The following is a 27,992-nucleotide window of genomic DNA, read 5'->3' as shown; positions in this document are numbered from 1 at the left end:
CCCTTACATATTACTAAATTTTCAGCTTTCATTAGACTCAGCATAAAAGTGAGGTGGAAGGCATTCACATAACAAGCATTAGAAAACTGCTGCCTAGTGTATTGCTAACAGCGAAGGACGGACTTGAATGAACCATACGGATAATAGGGATGCGGGACCATAGATGCTTACATAGTAAGCTATATAACGCTGCCACCTTTTGGTCATCCTGAACTTCCACTGTGCACCCAGTGCAGTGAGTGCACACATTACCATGAAGACTATCATCAATGAACGTAGACGCCACAGTGACTCTCTCATATGACAATGTCTTGGAGCTGGTTCTCTTTATGGAACAAGCAATCATACTGACCAGTCCTTGGAGTTGCCATTAGTGCTCTGTTGAAGGGAGGAGTGTATAAGTAGAAATGCTGCTCTCTCCCTCATCCCAAATTTCACATTATGGTGGCACTGGTTCTAGGAACAGGCTCTTCAGAATGGCATTGCCTTCAGCAATGGGAGAGGCAATTTGAGGAAATCAGTTGTCAGACCCCCCCCCCCAATTTGTATTGCTCATCAGAATATTTATAAGGAGACATGAGCTCTTCCTCTACCTTTTGGTTCTTCAGCCAAGCATCCGTGCTGGCAATTCTAAGGTCTGGCTGGAATCAGTCTATGGAAATGTTTCAGAAGCTACTTGAAGACTGTGTGTAGTATTTTCTTCCCATCTTTTCTTTCTACCCCTTCCACACCCTTGGCTTACAGCACAGGCAGGGTGATATTGACATGCATCCCATCACGCCACTGAGCAAAGCCTTTCCCCAGTCTAAGGATCCTTCCTCCAACTTGTGGCTCTTCCTCCAAAGGAAGGTTTTATGGATTGATTTTATGGTTTTGTGCCTTTTAATGTGTTTTTTTAATGTTGTTAGCCGCCCTGAGCCCATCTGTGGGGAGGGCAGGGTATAAATCAAATCAAATAAATAAATAAGAGCCACACAAATTGGAGGAAGAATCCTTAGGTTAGAAGAATTTCTTCCAAAGTAAAGTAGAATAAATTCCATTGCTTTCAGCCTATTTTTCATCTTGAATGCTTCAGGCTGGATCCACATGTGCTATTTCACTAGAGTAACAACTTACACTACTTGAACAGCAATTTTCATTGGCAGAAGAAGAGGACAATTCTTTCCGATTTCCCTGTAACACTGCATAGCTCATGCTGACTTTGCCCACTCCCCCAAGCCATTGCTGATCTGGGAGGCACAGAACTTCCAATGCACATCTGATACAAAGATTTTGAGGCAGCCATGAGAACTCTGAGAGTACCAAGTAAAATAAAACAAGTAAAAAAAATACTCAGACTTGAGTTCAAATCCCCACTCAGCCATGAAGATCTCTAGGTAATCGTAGACTAATCATTTCCCCCTCAGCTTTACATATCTCATAGGGTTTTCATGAAAATAAAATCGTAGACCAATGGAGTGAGGAGCTGTCAGGTAGGCAAGCCAACCTGCCTGTCATAACTGTGAATGCATGTCTACTGCGGGGGAGGGGATGGGCTTTCTTCCTGTAGTGTTGCTTCCTTCACTATGCCTATGCTTTGCTAAGAGACCTTATCAGTGCAGCTGGTAGTGTGTGGGAACCAGGCATGGGAACTTCGGCTGGGCATCTTTTGCAGAACTTTCGCTGACTTCAACTGACTTGTTCGGACTGGGGGAGGGGAACTGGAGTATAACCTCTTGGGGAAGACTGTACTTCAGGATTCTGGGCAAAATGTCAGACCTGGCTAGGGGACTCTCTCAGACTCTCCACTTCATCCAACTCAGTGGTATGAGTTAAAAGGGTCTTTATTCAGATAAAACTCCCTAGAAGTGCACTGATATTGATGGTTGTTGTGGATTTTCCGGGCTGTACAGCCATGGTCTTGGCATTGACCACGGCTATACAGCCCGGAAAATCCACAACAACCATCGTTCTCCAGCCGTGAAAGCCTTCGACAATATATTGCACTGATATTGTCCTTCACTTAAGCTACTCCATGCACTGCTGTCGGCATACTGTTATTGTCAGTTATATATATGAACATGCCAAGAACCTACAAAGACTTGCGAGGGAAGATTTTGCCTCTCCTATTATTTTCCCCTCCCCTGAAAGAACCCATAGTCTCTTCCATTTCCCTGCTTCCTTCTCTCCTTCCTGCCTGCCAATCAACCTAACTTCATCTGCCACCGTGTCTTCAGCTTTCCCTCCCCCTTGCAATCTCTCCCTGGGAGAAGACTGAGTGATTTTGGCTGCAGGGCAAGGTCCAACTGCACAGTGGTGATCTCTCAAGGACTTGTGAGGGACACCTCAATTTCTCTGTTCTCCCCCCATCCATGCACTATTTCCTTTGCTTCCTTTTCTACTTCCCACCCAGCAATCAACCAGATTTTTATATGCAACCCATCTTCAGTTATATTTATTATTTACTTACTTTTTAATACCCTGCCTTTCTCATTCTCCTCTCCTCCATTTTATCCTCACAACAACTTTGTCAGGTAAGGTTAGCCTGGGAGAGCGTGATTGGACCAAGGTCACCCAGTGATCTTACATGGCTGGTTCAGGATTCAAATGTGGGTCCCCCAGATCCTAGTCTGAAACTCTGTTCCCTACACCACTCTGGTTTTTGTCGGGTGGCTGCTATTGAAAAGTAACAAACATCTGGGCCTGTGTGAGTCATGTAAGTTGCCCAATGGTTACTGCCACTGAGTGAATTTGTTTCTTAAAGCTATAAGCACTGCTTCTGTTATTGGGGCGGGTAAGCTCCCAATTATTTTATTTACAATACCAATTTTTTTGCAAAGCTGAGGCTTTTCTCAAGTTTGTAGAAAGAACTGCCTTGTCTGTTCATGGCTCCAGTCTCAGGATTTAAGTATCCACACATTTGGCTGTGTTGATAACTAGATATACTGATAAAATTTGAGCTAGTTCTGTTAGTACTGCTTGCCTCTTTTCTCACCATCTTCTCATCCAAAGGGACTTTGGATATTGAACCAGCAAATGACTAGGATTTTTTTTTAAAACTACTGATAAATTAGTAACAAAGAAAACAGCAACATGACACGTATTATCCAAAAACTGGCTTGATTAGAGGTCTACTGTCGCAGCGATGCCTGCCAGCTTTCTCAATATAACAGTAGTCTAGATCAGGTGCTTATCACCATTGTCTACTGAAATTCATTGTACCTCAATAGATGTTCAATCACAGAATTCTGAGGGTCAGTATTTGACAGATCTCAAGAAGACAGATTAGGAACTCTGGTCATATTCTACACATAAAAGCAGTCTCCATGCCTGAATTCAAGGCATTTTGGCACTCCAAGCAATGTACAATTTCAGCTTCTGAGGTATAATTTTGGCTTCTGCACCTCTCCTGCTCTGCTACTCATAAACAGCACCACATAAGTTCACAGAAAATAAGCTACATCTTCCTGGAATATAGTTGTTTTATTTTTTAATTTTGGCTTATATTTTAATGCATTTTAATTCATTGCAAGTGATCCTAAATTCAAGATAGACTGTGTTTTACTGGGTACTACAATTGCCCTCCTTACTTATAAACAAAAAAACTAACAAATGTATTGTTGATTAAATATTCAGCAGTAGTTTTAATTGTATTAACAGTACTTAAGCATACACCATCGTAATCATTGTGTTCATTCTGCACTTTGAGTTTAGCATGGAATGTCACAAACCACCAAATGTATCTTATTTGTATTTAACAATGAGTATGACTCTGTAAATAATCTCTCATTCTTATGGAAAGTTCCCAGGAAAGGGTGGTGACGAGGGATGTGCGCTTCGGGTATCTGATTCGGAAAAAAACTCCGAATCGGGCCTGATTCGGAAAGACCGAAGCAAAGCTTTCCAAAGCGATTTGGAAAGCTTCGGGGCAGCACTTTGCCAGATGTTTGCATTTGCAAACAGCCAGCAAAGTTCTGAGCCAAAATCAAGCTTCTCGCACTTTCTTATGAGAGGGGAGGGGGGAGGAGTGAGTGACTCACTGCAACCTCCTCCTAACCACTCCCATCTTGTAAAAAAAAGGCAGGAAGCTTGCATTTGCTTCAGAACTTTGCTGGCTCGTTGCAATGCAATGCAAGCGGCCAGCAAAGTCTGCAGATATTCCCACCTAATTTACAGGATGGGAGGGGTGAGGAGGGGTGAGTGACGAGGGGTGACAAGGGGGAGGAGGGAGGGGGATCAGGGAAGGGAGGGGGGAGTTAGGAGTGTCCAATCCTACTGCTGCATCCTCCTTCCAGCCAATGGATTCTCTGGAAGGAGATGCAGCAGGGGATTTAAATTGGAGGCTTGCCTTTTGGCCAGCCCACAATTTTCCTTGGCCTACATAGAGACTTGAGAATACTTCCACTGGGATTCTCTGTCTCCATTGTTGGCTGGCCTGCTGGCCTGGGGCTTCAATGAGAGGACTTCACTAACTTTGCTTCACCTGGAGGATTCCCTGTTTGCCTGACTGTCACTGCTGGACTGCAGAACTGCTAAAGAGAGTCAGTCAGTGACTCACAGGGTTTTCTCTGTGGGGGATTTTTTTTGCTTGTCTGGGTAGGGGGGAAGGAGAGGGATTGTTTTAAAAAAATTAATTTAAAATCTTTATTTTGGGGAGGGATTCTTGCTTCTTTGTGTTTCTGTGTGAGAGGGCCTTTGTTGTGTGAGCACCTTCTGGCTGGGGCATTTGTTTGGGGCGCAGGCTGGTCTTTATTTGCAGTTTTAAGTTTTGGGAGGGTTTACCTTTTTTCCTACTGTTGGTGGGGGTGGGGGGATACTGTTCCTGTTTGAGTTATGTGTGTGTTCTGTATTGTTTTAAAGTTCACTTTTTCCTGCTGTTGTTGGGAGGGGAACCTGTTCCATTTTTTTTTGCAGTTTAAAAGTTTATTGCTGAGGTTTTAAATATTTTTACTGCTGTGGGTGGGGGGGGGACTGTTCCTTTTTTCTTTTCTTTTTTTGCATTTTAAAAGTTTCCTGTTGGTGTTTTAATTCCCCCCCCCCTGTTACTGGTGTGTGTGTGGGGGGGGGGACCTGTTCCTGTTTTTTCCAGTTTAAAAGTTTCCTGTTGGTGTTTTAAATTTTTTCCTGTTGTTGGTGTTGGGGAACTGTTATTGTTTTTAAGAGAGTGTGTTGAGGAGGTCTAGGTAGGGTTCACGTGGGGCCTTGCTCAGGGGTTCTGTTTTTATTTGCTGTGTTTAAGTGGTTGGGCCTGAGTTTTTAATTTCAATTTAATTTTGTTTTTGCTACTTTGCTGTGTGTGTACGCAAGAGTGTGTGTGTGTGTGTGTGTGTGTGTGTGTGTGTCTTTGGGGTGTGTGATTAAGAAGGGGCTTTGCTTAGGGGTTCTGGTTTAAATTGCTGTGGTTAAGTGGTTGGGCTTGAGTTTTTAATTTCAATTTAATTTGGGCACCGCTTCTTTGCTGTCTCTCTGTGTGTGTGTAAATCTGTGAGTGTGTATGTAGGAGAGTTGGGGTTCAGAGGGAGCTTGCTTAGGGGTTTGGGGTTTTTTTTACTGTTGTTGGTTGTAGTTTTGCAAATTTTACAGTTGTTGTTGGAGTTGGTGTTCCTTACAGTTGGTGTTTTACAGTTAAGGTTTGTTATCTACGACTGTTGTTGTTCTGTTGGTTGGATGGTTGTGTTTGCAGTTATAGTATTGTTTGGTAAGTTTACTTTGGGTTTCCCAGAGAAATTAGTTTTGATTTAAATAGTGGACTTGTGAGTTAGTGGTAGGCTTCTGTCATTTAATAATATTGCCCTCTAAAATAGGGAACGAAGGCTAGTTTCCCCCATTAAATAGGCTTCTGTAGGAGAAGAATCAGTAAGAGTTAGGTTGGGTTCTGTTCAAATATAAATAGGCTGCCCAATAGTAGTCCCTTAAGTAGGGTTTCCCTGCCTACCTCTTGCACCCTTGGAGCCAGGCCGGGCACATTTTCTGTAATAGGCTTTCCCTTAACTTGGGGTTTAGGACCAGCTTGATTCCTGAAGAGTAATTCAGCTGTTTGGTGTAAGTTTAGGTTCACATACATAAATAGGGCCCTTTAAAAAGATTTAAGTGACCATCTTCAGTGATAAAGCCCCCCCAAAAGTTTAGAAATAGGTAGATAGGTGATAAATTCATACTTTGGGCTCAGCTTTAAGTTTTATTTTTAAATCAACTTATAGTTGGTAGTTAGTGTAGGCTCAAGGGGGAAGTATGAGTGAGAGGAAAGCTGAGAGGGACCCTGGGGGAAAGGCCAGTGGTAAGTCTAGAGGGATGGAGGGGAGGGGGAGGGGAGTGCTGCAGCTGTCCCCCCATCTGAGCGGAGGAGGCCCTCCCCTGCACTGCTGCCGTTCACCAGCCTGGTGCCAGGAAGAGGGTTCACAAGGCCCTCTTTCCTGAGGCAGCTGCTGGAGGGCCGCCCCTAACCCAGGTGTCTGATGCAGGGGCTGACACTGGGCAGGAGCCTGCTGCTGAGGCTCCCCCTCCTCCAGCGGTTGAGAATCAGCTGCTGGAAGAGGGGCAGCATGTGGTGTCTCCTGGGATGGACGTGGGGCATGTTGGAAGAACTGCAGGAGGAACCCCCTGCTGGGCGGTCCTCCCCTGTTTTCTCTGAGGCCAGCAGCAGGCCTCTCATGGCTGTGCAGGAAGAGGAAGAGACTGTGGTGGAAGAGCCCACATCTCTGCCCCTTCATCCTCATCCATCTCCAACAGCCAAGCCAGGAGTGAGACACGGTGTGTCTGGCCCGAGCACCTCACAGGAGGTGTCTGCTGGGTGGCCCGTAAGCACCTACTTTTAGAAGTAGAAAGAAATCCAGCAAGTGGAACTCATTAAACTTTTAGAAGTAGAAAGAAATCCAGCAGGAGGAGGGTGGAACTCAGTGGCAAAGGGAATGCACCCTGAAATTTGGCTCCCCCCCCAACAGGAAAAGAAATCTAAAACTGTCACAGACCCTATGGGCACAAATTTATTCTGATAATTGATAACAGGCCGCAGAAATGTTGATTGCCACTGAAAAGAGAGACAGCTTAGATAGGGACTAGTTAGGTTAGGGACTCACAGCAAGAAACTCAGAGTAGCAGCTAAACTTAGCTATGCTGCTGAGGAGAATGTTGTTTAATGTTGTAAAATGTTGTTTCTGTTAAAGTTAAAATGTTAATTCATATTGACGGGGTGGGAGTAGTGGGGTTAGTAAAAATGGTGTGGGTGGGCGCCAGCTGATGATGAAGGCTACATCCCAACACTGCCTCACAGGTGGTTTCCAGCTCAGCCTGAAGCTGGGGGGCGGGGGGGACCTCTGCAACCATGCTCTGCAAATGCCATTGTCTTGTGCTTGTGGCTAGGTACTGTTCTGCTCTATGGTGTTTCCCCACAGGCTGAACTGAGAGCCCAGCTGCAGGAAATGACAATGGTTCTGTTGGACTAAGTTGCAAGAGTTTCCCCCAGTTCAGTTTTGTTTGGGTGGAATGGATGTGTTACACTGTGGTTTGGCTCCCTTGGAGTCACTATGGTTATGGTGGTGGGGGGTGGGTTATAAATGTAGTGCTGCTGTTGTTGTATGCTGTCTCCCACCCTCAGCCCAGGAACTCCAAGTAATAAAGTGTTTTTGCAAGTAATTGTGTGTGTGTGTGATTCTCTGATGTGAGGATAGTTGTGGTACTACCGTCTAGGAGACTGTTGTGATATGTTGTGGTGTGCCTTCCATGCTGTGTAACTTAAAGCCAAGAAATAAAGTGTTTTTGCAAGTAATTGTGTGTGTGTTTGTGATTCTCTGATGTGAGGATAGTTGTGGTACTACTGTCTAGGATACTGCTGTGATGTGACACTAGTGTCATGTGCCTTTAATGCTGTAACTGAAATAAAAAATTTTGAACTTGATTCAATGTGTGTTTGTGTGTTATTCTCTGGTGTGAAGGTAAGTTTCCATCATAGGGAGCAACAGAGACAGTTTGCCATTGCCTGCCTTTGCCATTGTCTGTTTAACATATAAATGAAGCTACATGGAAAGATCATCTGGAGATGATGTCATCATGACCTAATGTCATTATATGCTTCTTTTCTCCATTTCATCTAATTCCGGGGTCAGTGGAAGTACTAGGTCAGGGGAGATTTCTTTAAAATGATAGTGAAAACATTCAGTGTAATACTGTGACTTGCAACAAAATATGCAGTGTAGCAACTAGTGGGGCTCTCCTAAGAAAGGTCATCTGTGCTACGCAGGTTATTTTCAATAGGCTGTACTTCCAGGAAAGAAGTCTTTATGACTAGGCAAGACCAAAACAGGACTCAGTTACAAAAGCCACCATTAGGTAGAAGAATGAATGACTAACATCTGAAACTCCCCCCGCCCAAATTTATCTCTACCAACTTACATCCTCAACTTTTCAGTGTTCCATGATTTCATGATGCTCTTTTATTGTGTAACACCACAACAAAAATGGAACTGTCCATCTCAAAATCTTGTTTTAATTGTAAAAATACAATAGATTTGAATCATAAACCATTTTGGGATCCAATTCAGCTGACAATCAATTACCTGAATATAATTAAATGTTATATGTAGGAGGCAAAAGAGCATCTTACAATGTTTCATTTGCTGTACTAATATTGTTCACATAGATAAAATAGTCTTTTACTATACATTATTTTTTAAAAAATTATGTGGGCAATTTAGTATTCGACGTCCACAAGATTCATTTATAAACATTTACAAAATCACACAGAAGCTGTCTTCGAGAAAAGGTTTAGCCATAAAATTAGAATGGATGAATTCAATGGTACAATCTTTTGTTAAAGAATATACTTCTCTGTCTTGAAATAGCCTTTAAAAAAAAATCACAGCTACTTAGGTGGACTACTGAAATCAATTGCACTCATTTCTATTTCATTTCTTCAGTAGCTATAAGAATCTATTACTCCACAACAAATTTTAGCAACTATAGTACAGCATGAGATCTAAAAAGTTAAGGATAAATAAAATGCTTTACCAAATATCTTTTTGTACTAGCTTATGTAGATCTCCTGTTATCAAATATATATAACAAAACCATATTGTTTGGATTTATGGATTGTTTATAATCTAAGGATTAAACCCTTAGATTGAAACCTGCATCAACATATTGTCTATATTTTTTCTAGCAACAAGTGAGCTTCTCCTCAGCTCTTAATAGTATCAGGTGTTGGGAAACCTACCTGTACTATATTAACCTCAGAACATGCTAACTTTACAATAAGGGTTTAGATTAAGAAATCTAGATGACATGAAGGAGACTTGCAAGGATTTCCCTTTTCTTAAACTTACTAAATAGGGGCTGTGGGGACAAGACTGAACTGGAGCTAGGGAAACAGTGTTCCTCAACACCATTTCAACAATGTAAATTTTCCTTCCCCCTATTACTATTTGCCCCAACATAGAAACTATGCCAGTATACCAAAGTATGTATGATTTGCAACAAAAAAAGAGCACTGGCAAAGGGCGCGCGCGGGGGTGGGGGGGGGCGGTAACTTTTCTCCCTTTCTCCAATGTCACAGGGATCCAGTTCTCAGGCCTTATTCTGCCCACAGATCTGTGACACCTTATCTAGTTTGAACTTGCAAATGTTAAATGGATAAACTTCCTTTATTTACTTAAACTAACTTTTACATACCAATACTGACCGGAAAAGCAGCCTAAGGCAAATTATCCATATTAATCTCCTATGCTGCTCCTGGGATTTGGGGGACTCCCAAGAACAGCTTGGGAGATCTGGTAAAAATCACTTCCCTTGCACTTGCAGAAATTCTAGGCAGGATAATAAGCCAAGTTCTTTATCTCAAACCCTCCTCTGCATTCTCTATGAAACTGAGGTGAGAAGCAAACAGGATATTTTCATGGTGGTGCTACATCTGTGGAATGTTCTCTCCTCTGGGGCAAGTATCCTTGGTATGTGCTGCGATGAAATGCCTTTCACCTCAGAATTAGTGCCAAAGTTTCCAGGCCCAAAGGACAATACTTGAGTTTGCATACTGTACATACTCAAAGAATATATGTTAGAGGTCCCCAGAATGGCGCCTGTGGATGCCATGGTGCCTGCTGACACCTTTTTGGGAGGCTGTCAAGTGTTTTAGAAAGTGCATAGGGCAGGGCGGTGTGGGGGGGGGCGGGTTTGCCCAACAGAGCTTCTGATTGGCCACTGGAGATCTGACAGATACTGCCAGTTGAGTGTTTCTTAGCTAGCTCAGTATGTATACTTGCATGTATACAAGAAATTTTTTAAACATCGTTCATTTTTAAAAGCATCCCATTAAACAGAACTTCTACCAGAAATGCTGAAGAGCTACAATCAAGAGTTATGCATAAGCTTTTTGCCATAAGTCCTTTTTGTCATTGCCATTGCCCGTTCTGGCAACCATTTTGTGGCTGGCGCTACCTCCTGCAGCAGCAATTTTGTGGTTGTATCCAGCACCCTATGTCAGATTTCCAAAGGTGCCCACTGGCTCAAAAAAGTTGAGAACTGCTATAAGAGATTATTTCCTGGACAGCAGGAGAAAAGAAAAATGGAACATGTGGAGGGTAAAGCTATTGAGTGACACAGAAATGCAGATGACCATGGCCAAAGGAGGACAATGGGTAACCTGAGTCACACTTAAGCCATAGACACCAAGGCCAGGTAACAATAGACCTTTTAGAAGATGGTAACAGGAGGACAGTTTACTGGTGGCCCGGAAAAAGCAGAGAATAAAACTTTACAGCTTGTTGAATAAAGGAGCCATTTTACACATATTCAGGAGGAGGAAGGAATCCATTTTAGCTCAAGTAAGCGGCAATGTGCACATGGTCCTGAGGAAGCAAGGAATGATGCCTACATATTGAGACCAAGGTAGTGAATGCAACTTAAAAGATCTGTAATGCCTATCTCTTACTAACATCAGAGAAATAAGTAATTAGGAACAGAAGGATGCATTTAAACTATTTTTATTTTTTCTTACTCTGTTGTATTACTTATGCAGTGTATAGTTTTAATTTACATATTAAACTTCTTTCAATTTACAGTGCTGTTAAGCTGATCTCTGTAAACCAAAATAAGCCCCATTTGGCCTACATTTACCAGGAGGAGGAGGAGGAGAGAAACTCAAAGCAGTGTGCTATGGAATTTAACAGTGCAATCCTATGGTCAATTACTGTAGCCTAAGCCCATTGAAGTCAATGGACTTGGACTGGAGTGGAGGGAGAAGAACATTGTTTGAGGTCTAGAGGCAGAAGACCCCAGGTTGGCTGAGTAATTTAATAATTCCCAAGGTGCAAAAATCCCACCACACATTTTACTGTACTTAAGGCACCAGGTAAAGACCATTTTCATTTCCCAGGCTTTTAGCTAAGTCATTAACTATATATTTTAACATATTTTACCTGCAGTTGTTTTATTTAACCAGCCACGTTTTACTAATTTAATGCTCATATTGTTTTAAACTTTGGCTTTTTGCTTATTTGGATTTTTTCCCTTTTTTTAATACTGGTTTTAGTTTTTTAAAAACAATTTAATACTCTTCTCTGTTTATTTTGAATTTTTCCTATAATTCTTTTTTATTGTTTTTATGCCATTTTAAATTACTTGTAAGTCATTTTGGATAGTTCGGGGAAGAGGCAGCCACAAGAAAATTTAATAAATATGAGAACTTATTAGTTCAAGTTTTAAATGGAAAATATAACCTTTAGATTAGAATAAGTGGAACAGCAGCCTGATGGAAACAGATACATATTTTTAACATCATTGTAATGAAACACACTAACACTATACATAATTGCAATATATTGGTTTCTTGCATACTATAGTAGAATAATAATTTTTTACTTTATTTATTTGTCCAGCTAGGCTATTAGAATGATCAACAAAAGTACTTGCAGACACACAAAATTCCAGAGCATTTCCAAAGCAGGATGTGAACAGCCTTGCTCACCTTCTGTGAACTGCCACTGGGAACTGAATGCACAGTTCTCCTGAAGCACAGTTTTGTTTGTCCCACAATTTGTCCACCATATTTGAAAAGGTAACAGAGAGCACTATGGCCAGCATGTAAAACAATACAGTTACAGATTTTGTAGTGTGGTCTAAACACTTGCATATCCTCCTAAATTCTATTGTTTAGAGAATTAAATCACTTAAAGAAACAACATCCTAGATTTCTCTGGGGGGAAAAAATCTCATCTCATATCACCTTATGCCATCATGTCACTTCTCCAAATTCATATTATATTCTAACCTTCAGTTCTTTAACTGGAGGAGTCAATTGGATATATATATATTGGTATATGCAAAAAAGATATGGGAAAAAGACAAATCACTGAATTACATGAGAAAATAAAACAATTATAGGTTATTACAAAAAAGTAGTTATAAAACACTACTGTGCTGTTTGAAGATGGTTATATATTTTAGAAAATTAGGCACTATATTCATACTAATTAGTTTCTGTATGCAAAGTGGTATTTTTAAAAATGCGACTACAGACCTGTAAGTTGTTAGGTCCAGATGGAATAACTGACTGCCTATACAGTCAGTTTTCCTGTGCATTATGTTCATTCAAATTCAGTTTATAGCCAATCTACTACATGCAATTCTAAATTGGGAAAAAGTTGAATGTGTTTGCCTTTTAAATCCAGTACCATAATTTTCAGATATCTTTACAATGTTTATTGTTATCAACAATGATTTTATTAGTAAGTTACAGTTACAGGTAGCAGAGACAATTAATACTTTTTAAATGTCACTGTATAGTGGTGATAAAGGAATTTATAGTATGAAAGCACATTTTATTAAAATAGTATATGGTTGGAGACTTGAATACTACTATGTGAAAAAATAAGTTTCTCCAATAAAGGTTTACCAAATACTGCCTAAGCAGTATTATTGTACAATTATGAATATTGGATTCTTAATTAATGTTTTCAGTTCAGGCTAAATTAATGACACAGGATTTAGTTTCATGTGTTCTGAATATGGATATATTTGTATATGATTCTATCAAAGTCAATCATCTTTAAATGGATTTCAGTGAGAACATTAAATATATGAAATTCGGCTTGGATAATGCCCACTACAGCTATATGAATAAATCCAAATTCAGTATACACACAGTAAAATAAATTCAATACCATTCATTTAGGCTGATAAGTATAATTAGAACATAGTATAAAATGTTAATATTTTTAAATTACAACAAAATATATTAAAGTGAATATTCAGTAATTCTGTAATAATTTTAAAAAGATTGGTTTGCAATGGCCTAAACGGCTGCTGCATAGCATTCATTTCATTAGAATCAATTTCAGATGCATATGTGTTGCATAAAAAGTGGTGAGATCCTCTTAAAGATTAAACTATTTTAAAATATTTCACTCGTTATATACATTTCTAATGTACCATTTTGATTGCAAGTATAACAACTATATTATGGATGAGAGAAACTTGAAAATTCTGTTTTTAAAAAAGAAAGATCATAATCCCTTATTCCTAAACACTGCTCTTAAGGAATACCAACCCAATCTGAGAAATGACATTTCCTTTCTCTGAGAAGCTTATCTTTATAAAGGCATGCAGGCATACTTCCACAGTACCCTAAGGCAGAAGTTAATTTACTTCAAACTTGTGAACACTTTCTATTTCTCCTTGTCTATTTATTTTGATGTGTATATTATCTTAGCTGACTTCAATCACATTGCATGAGTTGATGTCATACCTTGAAAGATTAGGTTTTCCACCTGGAACTATTCATGAATGTATAGTACTGCACAAGCTTCACCATCTTCTATTCTCTGGCATTATCAATAGTAGTATTCTTTCTTATTTAATATATAGCTACAACTTTTACAAGGCTGCGGTTGGTAGAAGTCTACTTGTAGTGTCTGTCATGCGTCTTTCATTACAGTTCAAAAATTTAATGTTCCATTGTTGTCTGTAATGCTCTGCTGCCATCTATTTGACAGAAAGAAAACAACGTTTTTAACCATAGCAAAAACATTTTCTAACCGAGCCACTAATCAAAACAAAAATTGTAGAAGGACTTTCACTGCCACATTAGGTCTAAACATCTGTGCTCATGGACATCTGCCAAGGCAGAGAAGTGTCCTTGCAATACCACTGCTTTATGGTGACACTGCTGTTTATCTGTTGACATGCCCCATTCTAAGCATTTATTGATGTGCTAGCATTTTTTAGGTCTGGGTTACAACTTTTTCAAGACAATATCCTTTCATAACGCTGTCATGTATGTCAGTGACTTCCATTCAAAACCGCTAAGATATTAATGATGAAATCTGCTAAATGCAATTACATCTTGCAGTTACTTCTAATAAACCTGGTATTACAAGAGTATGACGGAGTTCAGAATACATGTACATACTAAACCAGCAACACTCAGTCACTGGGGTCAGAACATTGTCACGGTCATAAAAAATACAGAAAAGAATCACTACTGATTTTTTAAAATTTAGTATTTAAATGAACATGTTTATAAAGCAAAGAGATAAATGACCAGATAATATGGGCAGTAATACTAACCACAGTTATATTAGCTGTCCGTTTTAACTTCACAAATCTTCTTTCCAAGATACATTAGAACAAGTTTAACATTTAAACACCCATTTAAATCAACTTACTTTTCCTATAAAATATAGCTTTTCTGATACTGCTCTCCATTTTCCACACATGTATGCACATGTTTTTTAAAGGCAAAGAATATAGTTAACTGGTTCAATATAAGGAACTTGCAATGTCTTACTAAAATCATGCATGATTTATAGGTTTAGTTGAGGCTAGACAATACTTCTAGTTATAGCAAGTGCTCAGATTTTACACAATATAAACAACTACACTTTTGTGTGGTCCACTAATTTTAAGAGACATTCCAAACATTATTAGCTGCTATCAAGGTTACAGCTCCTCTTAGATCTAATAAAACAATCTGTTTGGACAGGTATCAGTGGGTTTTCACGGACTGCTCTCTCACATATAAAATATTTACACATTATAAAAGAATTGCATGCAGCAAAAGCTACAAAACCCATTTTTAAATGACACATTTGTGTTATTTACAGGGAACTCTAGGGACCTTGCTGCGGCCTCTATTGTATATGAGTTCTACCTAGAAAAAATTCAATACAGTGATCTTGACTTAAAAATACACCATACGTACTCAATATCTACAACAGAAGTATCATTAAAACATTACTGAATTTACCTGAAATCAGTAATTTACAAGCTATGCCTAACTAGTGAAATGGAAGCAATTTTATTTAACTAACTCTGCAGTTGACTATATACTGCACACTGAAAGAGTCACAGCTAGGATATGAATAATAGAGCAAGAAATGAGCAAATATATTGTATGTTTTAGTTGTTTTAATTAACTTTTAATTATGTTTTAATTATTTTTAAATAGTCAGTTTTAGCTATGTGTTTTACTTAATTTTAATATTAATATTTTGGGATTTTAATTTATTGTCATGAATCTTGGGTCCTGACTGTGTCATGAGAAAAACAGGGTAAACAAGGGACCTAAACAAACAAATAAGTGCGATAATGTTAGGTACACAAAAAGTAGTGCTATAACTCACACATATTATATTAGCCTGATTTGCAGATAATATACGTTTGATGATATTCCTGCATACATTTAGAACTAAACTCTATATTTAATATGTCATAGATGGTTATACTTCTCATGTCATATAATACAGAAGCTGATATCTTTACAAAGCAAGATTTGGGATCTATTAATTCTATTTCTCCCTGCAGCAGTGAGTAGTCTTACACTTGGTTATGTTTACTCTAAATATAAATATCAAAGAGGTACAGGAGAAATGGCCACTAGCCCTCTCAGACCATCAGATCCAGAAAAATGAGGATACCCTACAAAGGCAATTGTCAAGTAAGAAATGACATTTTTATAATACAATGTGTACTACACTGAATAAACCATTACTGAATTTAGAGCTTCTTTCCTCAACTTCTAACCTTTGAGGAATGAAATCCTCCCTATAAGCTCTCCTAGTATTACAGATGTTCACAAGACCTATTTAGGTATGTTCAAAATTTTGCAATACTATGCTTAACACAAACTCTAGCTAGTCTAGAGATTATTCCGTAACATTTTTACAAATTACTGTAACTCACTTTACACTGGGCTGCCTTTGGGTTTGACCCGGAAATTATAACTGGTCCAGAATGCAGCAGCACATGTCCTTACGGAGACACCATTTTCGGCATTCTGTGCTGTGCCAGCTGCACTGGCTTCCAGTTCAGTTCCAGATCCCATTCAAAGTGATGGTTTTAGTGTTTAAAGCCCTTTAAGGACTGGAACCTGCATACTTGTGAGACCGTCTCTCCCACTATGTTCCCTGCAGAGCCTTGGCTCTGTGAATAAGCAGCTCCTGGTCGTCTTCTGCCCGCAGGACATTCTTCTGGCCTCAACCAGGGCCAAGGCCTTTTCGGTTCTGGCTCCAGCCTGGTGGAACACACTCCTGGGTGAGATACATGCCCTGCGGGACCTGTTACAGTTCTTCAGGGCTTGCAAAATGGAGATGTTCCACCAGGCCTTTGGTTGAGAGCCAGTAAATTGTCCACTTCCTGATTGCCATGTCTCAGGTTCTGTTGGCGGCTGGCCTGGGCTGTGCCGCAGCTATGTACAGGTTTTTTTTTAGATATTTACTATAGCCTGAATTGATTATGGCACCAGTTTGTATTGCTTTTATGGTGTTAAGATATGTTATAATTGTATAATATGTGTTGTTAGCCACCCTGAGCCCATATGCAGGGAGGACGGTGTATAAATTTGATTTTAAAAAAATGGCCTATATCAGCAGGCTACACATTCATAGCAGCCATCATAATATATGTACCATATCCAGTTCATTAATGATTTAAAATCCTTTTCTCAGTCCTCAAGCAGTCACCACTTTCATTTTACAGATAATTAACTCCAGGCGGAAAGACAATTTGTTTCCTGAAGATCAGAAACAGCACTCAATGATACTGTAGCCATGTTGTTATGTGAAGCAATGGTTTAATATTGAACTAATGAAACTTTCTTTCCAGTTTTCATAGAATCCTAGTTCTCATATTTTCCAACAGTAAAACCAGACTAGATGGGAGGGGGAGGAAAGGAGAACCACTACCAACTTTCTATCAAAACACCACCTTTCATTTATACCAGAGGTCCCCAAAATGGTGCCCATCAACACCACTCCTGGTGCCCACCAAGTAGTTTTAGAAAGTGGGTGGGGTCAAATGAGGCTTTTGCCCAGCACAACTTCTGATTGGCCAATGAAGATCTGATCTCAATCTGCTTAGAGGATAACTCTCAAAGTACCTGTTGTTTCTGATGGGTTGTATACATTTTGCTTTACACTCTATGACATTTCAACAGAGAAAGGAAGTATTTTAACGTGGTGATCTGCTCACAGCAAGGATTACTTAGTTGAATAACAAGTGTTTTGATTTGGAGACTTAAACCGCAATTCAAGTAGTAAAATTTTAAAAATGAAGACATTTAAAAACATTTCAGAAATGGCTACATTAAAAATTTCCATTGAGTAAGCAACCATCAAGCTACAGAAACATCATATGAAAAGAAACTTGATAAATTTAGTGTTTGGTAGGATTTAAGCACAAAGCAAAATTATAACTAAATGTTTCTTTTTTATTATTAACATCACACGATGTAGTGACAAGTTTAAATATAAAGGACTGCAAAAATGTTACAGTTTGATGACCAGCAGTTTGTCAGAAAAAAGGATCTAACAGAAATAGTAAGACAACCATCAAACAGTGGGGGCAGAGGTGAGGACAAGTATAGAACGTGTTGGATGAACCATTTTCTAGCTTTTGTTTTAAATTTAAGGCATTTAAACTCTCTGTTGTAGGTTACAATATTCATTAAAAATATAAACAAAATAAGGTCAATTCAGAAATCAACAAATTAAAATGTTCAAACAATACCCACTGAACATCAACACCTCACCACAAACCCTTCATGATCAGTCAGCTTCCAGCCTTCAAACAAATAATCACAAGAACGGCTTTTTAAACTCAATCGAATATCGCTTCTGAAATAGTAACAAAGTGAGGGTTTTTCAGATGTACTCAGGAAGGCCAGTCCACAAAGTGGGAAGTACTTGCTGAAAAAGCTGTGGTGCGGAGGGAAATTGCCCTAACCTTTCTACCAAGACTACATTAAAACATTATGCATAGCGAATCCCTACTATTATGTTTTCATTTTCCTTAATTAACTGATAGTAGTTACAACAACCCTGTTTATGACTAAGTTGATCTTTGCTTACGTTTCCTGGTCTTCTGTTCCTATTACTATGTCTTTCTTACTTTAAACACAGTATGTATGCAATTTAACTTAAATCAGCTATTACCATTAACTAACTTATAAAATATAAATGAAATGATGGCTCCCATCAGGCATCCTAGCATACTTTCACAAGGCTAGCACAGACAGTAGGATATCCCATGTGGTTTCTAGCTGTAAAAATTTAATACCCTGATTATTAAATCATTGCACCTTTATTTTGAAATGTTTGATGGACAAGAGAAATTGGATCTAGCAGTGGCCATGTGTATGTTCCATCTGTAGCCAGTCTTGGTATATCAAAACATTCCGCATTTTAATACAAACTCATTTTGTTTTAAGAAATGATTCAACTTAAATAACCACAAAATCTAGATGAAAGGAACAAGAAACCATCATCTAGAGAAAAAAAAAGTAATTTCTGGGTTCTCTCCTTCTCTGCTGCAATATGATAGTCTCTTTCCCTATTCCAAAATAAACGATTGTTCATTGTTACATTCAAACAATTAAAGCAGGATCTGTGCTTGATCTCCAAACAAGAATTAGAAACCACAGTTTGATCACAGTTTGCACTTCTGGTTTAGAGGAACCTTCTTTGATCATCTGGATGCAACAATGAACTATGATAAGAAACTGCAGTATGAAAAGGGAGGAAGAAATCAAGAGTAAACCAGGTTTATTTATTTGTTTTAAAATATTTGGAGCGGATGCACCACTGCTCTTTTCCATGCAGGAGTGACGAACGCCTCTTTCAGGAAGACATTTAATACATCCAAGTCCGTCAGCAACCCACCCACACCCAACAGATTTAATCAACCAAGACAGCCAAGGGTCATACAAGCAAGTGGCAGTCTCAAATGTCCAAGAATCCTGTCCATATCCTTAGACTGTACAAGCTCAAAGATATCCTACACAACTGGTGAAATTGGCACCCTAGGACCATCTTATCCAGCCACAGATAATGTAGAGCACAAATGGAACAGATGCAAGAGATTTTAACCACAAAGTGTTTGGCAAAATGATTGCAGTGAGCTGCAGAACAGTCCACCTCAAAGAAGATGAGGAGGAGAGAACTCTAGGAGACAAGCAGCAGATAGGCATCTGGGTTTTTTTTCCTACTTAAGACTTAAGTGTCTATTTTCAGGGAATCTGACAGATGACTTGGAGAGGGGTAGGACTTGTGATCCTACCAGGCTGTCACATGTTTACTTTTAGACCACAAAAACCTCTTTTTGCTTGGGCTTCAGACTGAACTATAATTTTGTCTATAATCATACTGGAAAGTCTGAAGTTGGTATTTGAAGTTCTTGTAACGAGGATTACAAGGCTTTGAAAAAGACTGTGGATTTTGGTTGTTTGCTTGAGGAGATGTCACATCCAAACATATGTCTACATATCTGTTTCTCCTGATCTTTTCAACAGACTTTCATATATGAACACTAAAGAAGTGAGAAACATAACGAGGTGGATCTTCTACCCTAAGCCTTGTCTTGTTGGATAAAGCTGTGGATCACAGACAAACATGAGTTCCAATAATATGGCTGTGGTTGAGCCAAGCTGATCAATCAGCTTCATGTTTTGAAATATTAATCTGGGTTTTTTTAATAGCTTCATGGCTTCAGCTTGTACAACTACAGCCAAATTTTTCTTATCTTTCAGGATCAAGTCAAGATCCTGTTGATCCTCCAATCAGCTGTGAGTTGACTTTCAACTAACAGGCAGTGGCAAACTTTTTTGGCAGCTGTTCAAGTTTCTCATGGTAATCCAAACATATCTCTAATTGGCTCACAGTCTTATTGCCAGTGTTGAACATGTTCAAGTACCAACCTGGTTCACCTAACCAAGTGCCTAACCATGACTGTGAAAGAAGCATGTCAGCCTATGGATTATTCAATAACGTCAAACCATTCTGTGGCATTACATTTAAACCTTCCATGCCACTTATTTTAGTTTACAGAAATTAAGTTTGCACAATAAAGTAAATCAAAACAAACATATAATGTATCGACGCTGTAATGACGTGGCTGGCAAACAAAACACCCCAAGCCTGCTGCCTCAAACATGCACAGTCATCACCAGTAACAGACTATCAATGCAATGGGCTTAGACTGCAGTAACTCACCATAGGACTGCAGTGTAAAAGTTCATGAAAATATTAACAGGACACTGTAACTAATCCACCAAGTCTGTAGCATCTTTTAAATTTTCTAATAAAAAAATGCAAAGGGAAAACCCTTTAAAAGCAGAAGCAGCCAACAACATTTTATATCAGCCTAGTCTGAAAGAAGTTTTTGAAAACTAAGACAAACAATGAAACCCTGTGAATAAAAAAGCTGCTAACTGTTCTGGTGCGCCAAGGTGTGTGTGTGTGGCGGCGGGGGGAGGGGGACAGGTAGCAAACATGGGAATATAATCCATGAAAGAAAACAAGCAATAATAACAAAGGGAGAAATTACATGCAGTTATAAAAATTCTATGGAAAAATGATGCTGACTACATTCTAGATAATTCCATTTACAGTTAATATAGCAAAACAAATGAAAAATATAAATATAAATTAAAAAAGAAATTCTAATTTTTTTTTTTACTACAGCTCCCATCCCAAGTGTCTTTTTTCCATGCAGGTCCCCATGCACCCAATATAGCCTTTGGGGCAGTCAAAGGGGGATTCCCCTTTCTTCCTCTTTTACCAGTGGAAAAGCTGCTTGAATTCAATCTACTGTTCATTTCCAGTTAAGTCAACTATTAAAAACAGTTTGGAGTAGAATTATATAATTTCTTGTATCTTAATGATACACGAAAAATAAAAAAACTAAAAGGTAAACATGTACAACTGATCAGAAAGTACAATTAGTAAGTTTAAATGTTAAAAAGAGTCACATAAGAGTTAAATAAATAATACCTTGCATAAAGTCATTAAGAAAAAAAGCAATGATTAAAATCAAAAATGTATTGGATTAGATCCAATGATACTTCACTTAGTGAAAAGGAACTAGTGAATCCAACCTACTGTGTTCAGTGTTTAGTAACAGAATTGGGAGTGGGGGTTCCTAATCAAAAAGAAGAAGAAATCAACAAAATACATAACCTGTAATTTTGCTCCTACAGGTCTCCATGACTTTATTATTATTGTAGAAAACACAGGATAACTGTTACTTACTTTGACATGGCTTTGGGCTCCAAGGTTGTAAATTTCGGTAGGCTTGACTTGATTAATTATCTTTACCAGGCAAGTACTATCTGTGAGATCTCCATAATGCAGCTTCATATCTTCAGACAAAGAAAACAAAAGGTAGGATCATGAAGACTTGACACTGAAGTTGTCTATACAGTATTATGTGTAATACATATGCAGTGCCCCATATGCTTAGAATGTTCATTTAAAATATTATGCCATACATAGAGGCTCAAAGTGTTTTGCTGCTGTCATGTTATTGCATCCATGTGTCACTGCTGCTGCCACCACTCTTCAATAAGGTATTATCTTTTCATTTTCATGCAGTTAGTTCCAATTATCTGCAGGTAACCTCTCATATGAAAGACCCATATCCACAACAGTAATTGCACTTCGTTTATAGGAGCCTGCCCATAATTTTTTTATTTTTTTTTAAAACCTGTATCTTAATACATCTGCTCTGAACCTGCCAGTGTGGGGAGGGCGGAGTAGAAATTGAAAATAAATAAATAAATTCCATCAATAACATTTTACAAACTACTAGTTTCCATCCATGACAGGGGTCCCCAAAGTGGCACCCATGGGTACCATGGTACCCACCAACACCTTTCCTGGTGCCCAAACTATTTTTAGAAAGTGTGTGGGGCCAAGTGGGACTCTTTCCAACAGGGCTTCAGATCAGCCACTGGAAATCTGATGTGCTGTACAAATTAAAATGATCTTTCAGCAGCAGATGCCACCATAGCTTTGGTTTTACTCGCACCTCTTTCCTGGTATATTTTTTTTAAAATTACCCCTCTTCTCCTTTGCAATTGGGCATCTCCTGTGTGTGTGAGTGTATGGCTCCGCCTCCTGTGGCAGCCATTCTGAAGTTGGTTCTTTCTCCCATGACAGCCATTTTTAGGTTGTATCCATTATTCAATGTCAGAAATTCAAAGGTGTCTGCAGGCCCAAAATATTTATGTACACATCTTTCTCCCATGATCCAAGTTAAGATGTTGAAAGAGCAGAACCAAGAGTGTGAAGGAATCATGTATAGATTTCTAATATAAAGGCTACCTCACATGACAATTCTTAGAAGTGTTCCAAGATGTTTTGGTGAGATAGCTAATATGTAATCCAAGCCACTGTCCAATCATAGGACCTATATTACCAGCCTGAGTATGCAAGAGAAAGCTAGAATCAGGGCTGGCATGCCCATTGAGGCCAGGTAGGCGGTGGCCTCAGGGCACAGGGTGCCGGAGGGGGCGCTAGAGGAGGCGCGGGGGGCGGGAGCACACACCATGGAGCTGCAGCCTCTTAGCCCTCCCGCCCCACGCCACTGCCAGCACACGCCCCCAGCCGGGCGCAGCAGCCTCGGGCAAACGTCTGCGGTGGCGCAGGGCAACCAAGTGGGAGAGCTCTGTGGCCACCTGCCGCAGCAATCAGGTTGGTGTTGTGCACGTGCCCGTGATGATGTCACACATGATGTCATCACGCTGGCCAGTGCGTGTGTGCGTGCACACGCGTGCACGTGCCCGGCCCACCGGCTGGCCATGAGCGCCAAAACCCCTGGTGCCGCTGCTGGCTAGAACAATGTAAATGACTAAGAAATTATGCCTGAACTTGTCCTCACCCAAGCATGAAAGTGTCTTTGAGGTATCATCATCATCATTGCTGAAAGCTATACAGCTGGCCTAAAAATATCTTCATGTCCAGAATCCAACCTTACACAAACTTACTAACTACACATCGTTGCCCATACTAACAAATATGCAAACAATATGCAGCGGCTGGGGGCATGTGCTGGCGGCGGTGTGGGGCTAAGAGGCTGCACATCATTGCCCATACTAACAAATATGCAAACAAATATCCCTTCCATATTCCATCTAAACTTCAACAAAATCTTACTTCCTTCTACGTGAGCTTGTGGGTTCTTGTAGAGATGTTCAATCCGTCCAGTATTAAAAGAGCTAGATCGACGGACAATTCCATGTACCTAGAATGTAAAGAAAACAGAAGACTTAGTTCTTAGTTCACCATGTCTGGAAAATCTGTTAAAATTGCTGCGAAAGACTTACAATTCATTACCTATATAGATTCATTTCAAAATAGCGTAAGGAAAAAATATGAAGCAAATGATGTGACAACTTGAAGACTAACACTTGCAGTGACAGGACAAATGTAGCCATACTGTAGAAAGTGGGTGCTAGGGCCAGTTTTAACAACACAACAGGAGGAGGTAGAGTGTTTCTGCTCCCCATCTCTTGTCTCCGTTGCCTGCATCTACATTATGATGTGGGGGAAGGGCTCCAGAAAGAGGACTACAGGCATGGATCCTGCCCTGCTTGCCAACATTCTGCTTTTGCTGTGAAAAAATTAAGACCTGCCTTCCTTTCCAATATAACTGCATCTCCTGTTAAAGTATATGTAACTGTCACTGTCAAGCCTAGGTCGGTCCTCAGATTTATTCAACAAAATGGTCTCTAGCCTGCAGAAAACTATGCCGCAAAAAATGTATTAAATCCTTACTACGTCCAAAGATCTTTACCGGCTTTACTAAACACATAGGAAAACAATATGACATTCCAAATGCATACCTTGGGGGGGGGGGTACCCAATCATTTTTACTGAACAGTCTCATAATACTTGTTCAAATACAAATACTTTTATTATACAGGAAACAGAATATTTCTATATTTTAAAAAGGAAACAGGAGAGTAAATAAAATACATACTTTCCATATACTGCTGCTCCTGCTATTGCTATTGCCACTACTAAACAGTTTCTGAGTGCTAGGTGCTGTACAAATAGGCAATGCAGAAGACAAGAAGAAGAAGAAGAAGAAGAAGAAGAAGAAGAAGAAGAAGAAGAAGAAGCTGCTGCTAGAGGCTGAAACTGAAAAAGCAAGGATAGAATAGTGGAGAACCACACTGCCACAGAGAACCACAGAGCTGTAAAGAACAGGAAAGGGAAGCCAATGTCAGTTCAAGAAAGACTATGCTAGAATATGAGGAAGGACCTGATAAATAACAGGATTAACCTTTTGGGGGCACTATATAACTTGGTTGAGGAGGGTCACATGACTGGACCACTTGCATTTTTCAATAATTTGGCACATAAGCATAAAGTGGGAGATCAGAGGCCCAGCACCTACCTTCTGGCTTCCCCCCTTCACACGCACACACATTCCCAGCCTGCATGATGATGTCACTTCTGGGAAGTGATGTCATCACGCAGATCATGTGCCACCTGGGAGCACTCCTGTGCTCTGCAGCAGCCCAATTCGGGCTAAATCCAGGTAAGCGGGGGCAAGGATTGGAGGGTGGGGACATTGAAACATCTGCTTCAACAAATCTATTAAAATACAACTGAGAAAGCAAATTAACTTGAATCTGAGCTTGAAAGCCCTCCAAACATGCATCAAATTCTTCAAAGGTTTATTTTTTTCATAAACCGCAAGTTTCTTCTTGCTTTTTAATGTGATATACTGCATCATAACATATTCACTAATTTTCTTGCATTGCCCTGTGTAAGTTGCTGTTTATCTGAGCAGCTTTATTTCATAAAGACTGCTGTTTATCTGAGCAAGTGGGAAGTATGCAAAAACAGCTATACCCTGAGGAGTGGACATTCTATGATAAATAGTACAATAAGCTGGCATGATTACAGGCCATGCTGTACATTCTTTTCTAAAGTTTTGATTTGTTATCTAAGGTTGAGTGGGAAACATGTGCAAAGGGAGACAGCAGCAAGGAAGCTCTTTCCAAATTATTCCATGAGTCTGCAGTCAGTTATTAAGTCTAGTCACTCACCTCATAGCCCTTTTCCAGTAGGAACTCTGCCAAGTATGAACCATCCTAAGATGAAAAGACAGGAAACCATGAGAACTATAGCATCTGCATAAGGAAATGTTAGGCTCCTCAAGGCCTAAAGAATTTTGTAAATCACAGTATTGAACAGGTTAACAACATATATGTCCAATTAATATGAGCTTTTGTATATAAATCCTTGGCATAACTTTCACCAAGAGAGAGCAACTGAACATTTCAACTCGTAAATAATTCCCCCGTCTTTAGTATTTTAGTTACTCTTACTCTTCTCTTGTTTTTTATATGTATTACAAAAGAGCTAGTTTGTTCTCTTCAGCTGTTAGCTCTTACTTCGCTTTTACTTCGCTGAGATAAATGGTTTCCCCCATGCTTGTTGTATAAGGTCATTATATCATATTTCATAAGTGTGTATACATATTTGCAAGTTTATAAAACTTCAGGCCTGGAGCCTTTTCACTTGATTGCTCGGAAGGATCATTTCTATCCATACTATTTTAGTGTTTTTTGCACACAGTTAGGAAAAATAGGGGGAGGGGAGAACACCAACTACTGGTAATCCTGGGACAGGACTCCAAAAGTACAAATTACTAGCCTGTGTGCTGTGAGCTGCATAAATACTCTCCCAGCTTGTGATGTATAAACTGATAAGTTGATAATTTGCCACACGTATCATTCCACATAGGGTGAGAAACTAGACTGACTGTATTCCCCACCGCAAATAAAAATGAAAAAACCCATGGCTGAAGACGACTCCACAAGCTCTACAAGGTATAAATCATTTCCACTATTCATTTACAGCATCTCAAATATGTACAAATACAGAACAGCAGTAACAGTAATTAAGTTCAACCTGATATATAAAGTTTATTTACAATCTGTTACAACATAACAGATTGTAAGCATCAGATGGAACAATGTGTTTTATGTCCTACAATATTCAACTTGCTACCCTCAAATCATATACATATACACATAAAATAGTAAAAATCAATTAAGATCAAAGCAAGACAATACCATCTGTATGGCTCACGTCACAATCCTGAGTATGTTTATTTGAAAGGAAACTATTGAGTCATCAAGTTTTATTCTTAATAAGATTGCACAGTAATGGTAAAAAAAAATCTTATTCAGGTACTTAATATTATATGAACTCTGACCTGAATAGTCCAAGCAAGCCTGATCTCACCAGATCTTGGACGCTAAGCAGGGTCAACAGTGGTTAGTAATTAGATGGGAGACCTCCAACAAAGACCAGAGTTGCAGAGGCAGGCAATGGCAGACGACTTCTGTTAGTCTCTTGCCATGAAAACCCCACTAGGGAGTTGCCATAAGTCAGCTATGACTTGATGGCACTCCCCACCAATATTATATGAACAGAAAGATGCTAAAATGATATTCATTGCTTAATCAATCTAAGAAAAAACAGGGCTATGTTCTATCATAAAACAATTTTTGAAGGATAATCATTCAAGATATAGCTGCAACCCACAAGAACATCTGGGGTATCAATTAATTGATGCCTATAACCAGGGCTTTTTTTCAGCTGGAACGCAGCTGGAACTTTTTTTCAGCTGGAATGCCACGGCACGGAGGGCAATCTAAACTCTCCTCTGTCTGAAGATCAGGGGGTGGGGCCACCAGCCATGTGACCATTTTCTCCGAGGGCAACCCACTGAGTTCTACCACCTCTTTTCCCAGAAAAAAAGCCCTGCCTATAACTATACTAATAAATTTCATAGCTTACTTTAATAATGCTTTTTTATATTCAGTCTTGAGATGTCTTATTTTCCATATAACTGCAATGGAGAAGGGTCACTAAACTAATAGTGCAAGCCTAATACGAGTTATGCTGGACTGGAGCGGAGTGACTCTGCTTAAGATTGCACTGTAAGTCTCTTTGTTGAACAGGCATATTAGATATGCTATGAGGCTTTAAAATGACAGGGCTGCTTTGAGAGCATTCAATGTACCGATGATGAGGCAGTCTATAAATCCATGCTGAGTGACAGGCTATGGTATATAAGGGACCCATTTTGTGGTTCATTTAGAACTCTTGTTTTTTCCCTATGAGTTGATATAAACACTGTTTTGTAAAAAAAGAAACTCAAAGTCTTAGCATATAAATATTCTACCATACATGCAGTCAAAGACTTCTAGTACCTAGAGTATGGTTGAGATATTATTACAATCCTAGTTAAAAGCCAGGTCTATCAGGAAGCTGCTGAAAATGATGTAATAGTTCTATATAAATATAAAATATAAATATATAAATATAAAAATTATGCCATTCACTCAAGGCCCTCCCCCTCCCATATAAAGAGTTCAGCATTCTCTTTTGCTGTATAATCTGTTAAAATCTGAAGTAAAAAGAATGGGAATACCAAAAAAAAGAGTGTGGGGAGTTGTGTCCATGAGGTACAAGGTACAAAAGCATTTATGGTGTAGCCAAAGGCCATTACAAAAAAGCACAGAGAATAAAAAGAAAAGAAAGAAACATAAATTGTTTCTTGGACTTTCGTCTAAAATTGAGTGTAGAGTGTGTGCGCGTGTGCACGCACATATATGCATGCAAAATCCTGATTATTCAGAATGTTGAAGTGAAACAGACCTGACTGTAATTGAATCCTATCGATAGGGCCTTGTTCTTTTTGTCAGAGCTGTTTCTTACACTTTCCAA

The 27,992-nt window shown here is 39.3% G+C and overlaps 1 protein-coding gene across 1 annotated transcript in view; it reads right to left on the bottom strand.

Moving 5' to 3' along the window:
- Positions 1 to 27,992, bottom strand: part of GMDS (GDP-mannose 4,6-dehydratase) — a 440,144-nt gene that overhangs the window by 379,416 nt on the left and 32,736 nt on the right. Inside the window, exons 2-4 of the mRNA XM_054984295.1 lie at positions 25,298 to 25,342; positions 23,394 to 23,481; positions 21,489 to 21,598 (exon numbers count right to left, since the gene is read on the bottom strand). Coding sequence (XP_054840270.1) covers positions 21,489 to 21,598; positions 23,394 to 23,481; positions 25,298 to 25,342 — 243 coding nt within the window. The remainder of the gene's footprint in view (positions 1 to 21,488; positions 21,599 to 23,393; positions 23,482 to 25,297; positions 25,343 to 27,992) is intronic.

The sequence above is a fragment of the Eublepharis macularius genome, chromosome 7 (assembly GCF_028583425.1).
Source record: "Eublepharis macularius isolate TG4126 chromosome 7, MPM_Emac_v1.0, whole genome shotgun sequence".
NCBI classification, from domain to species: Eukaryota; Metazoa; Chordata; class Lepidosauria; order Squamata; family Eublepharidae; genus Eublepharis; species Eublepharis macularius.
Note: the sequence above shows the minus strand (reverse complement) of the source record. Positions and strands in the feature narration are given on the sequence as shown.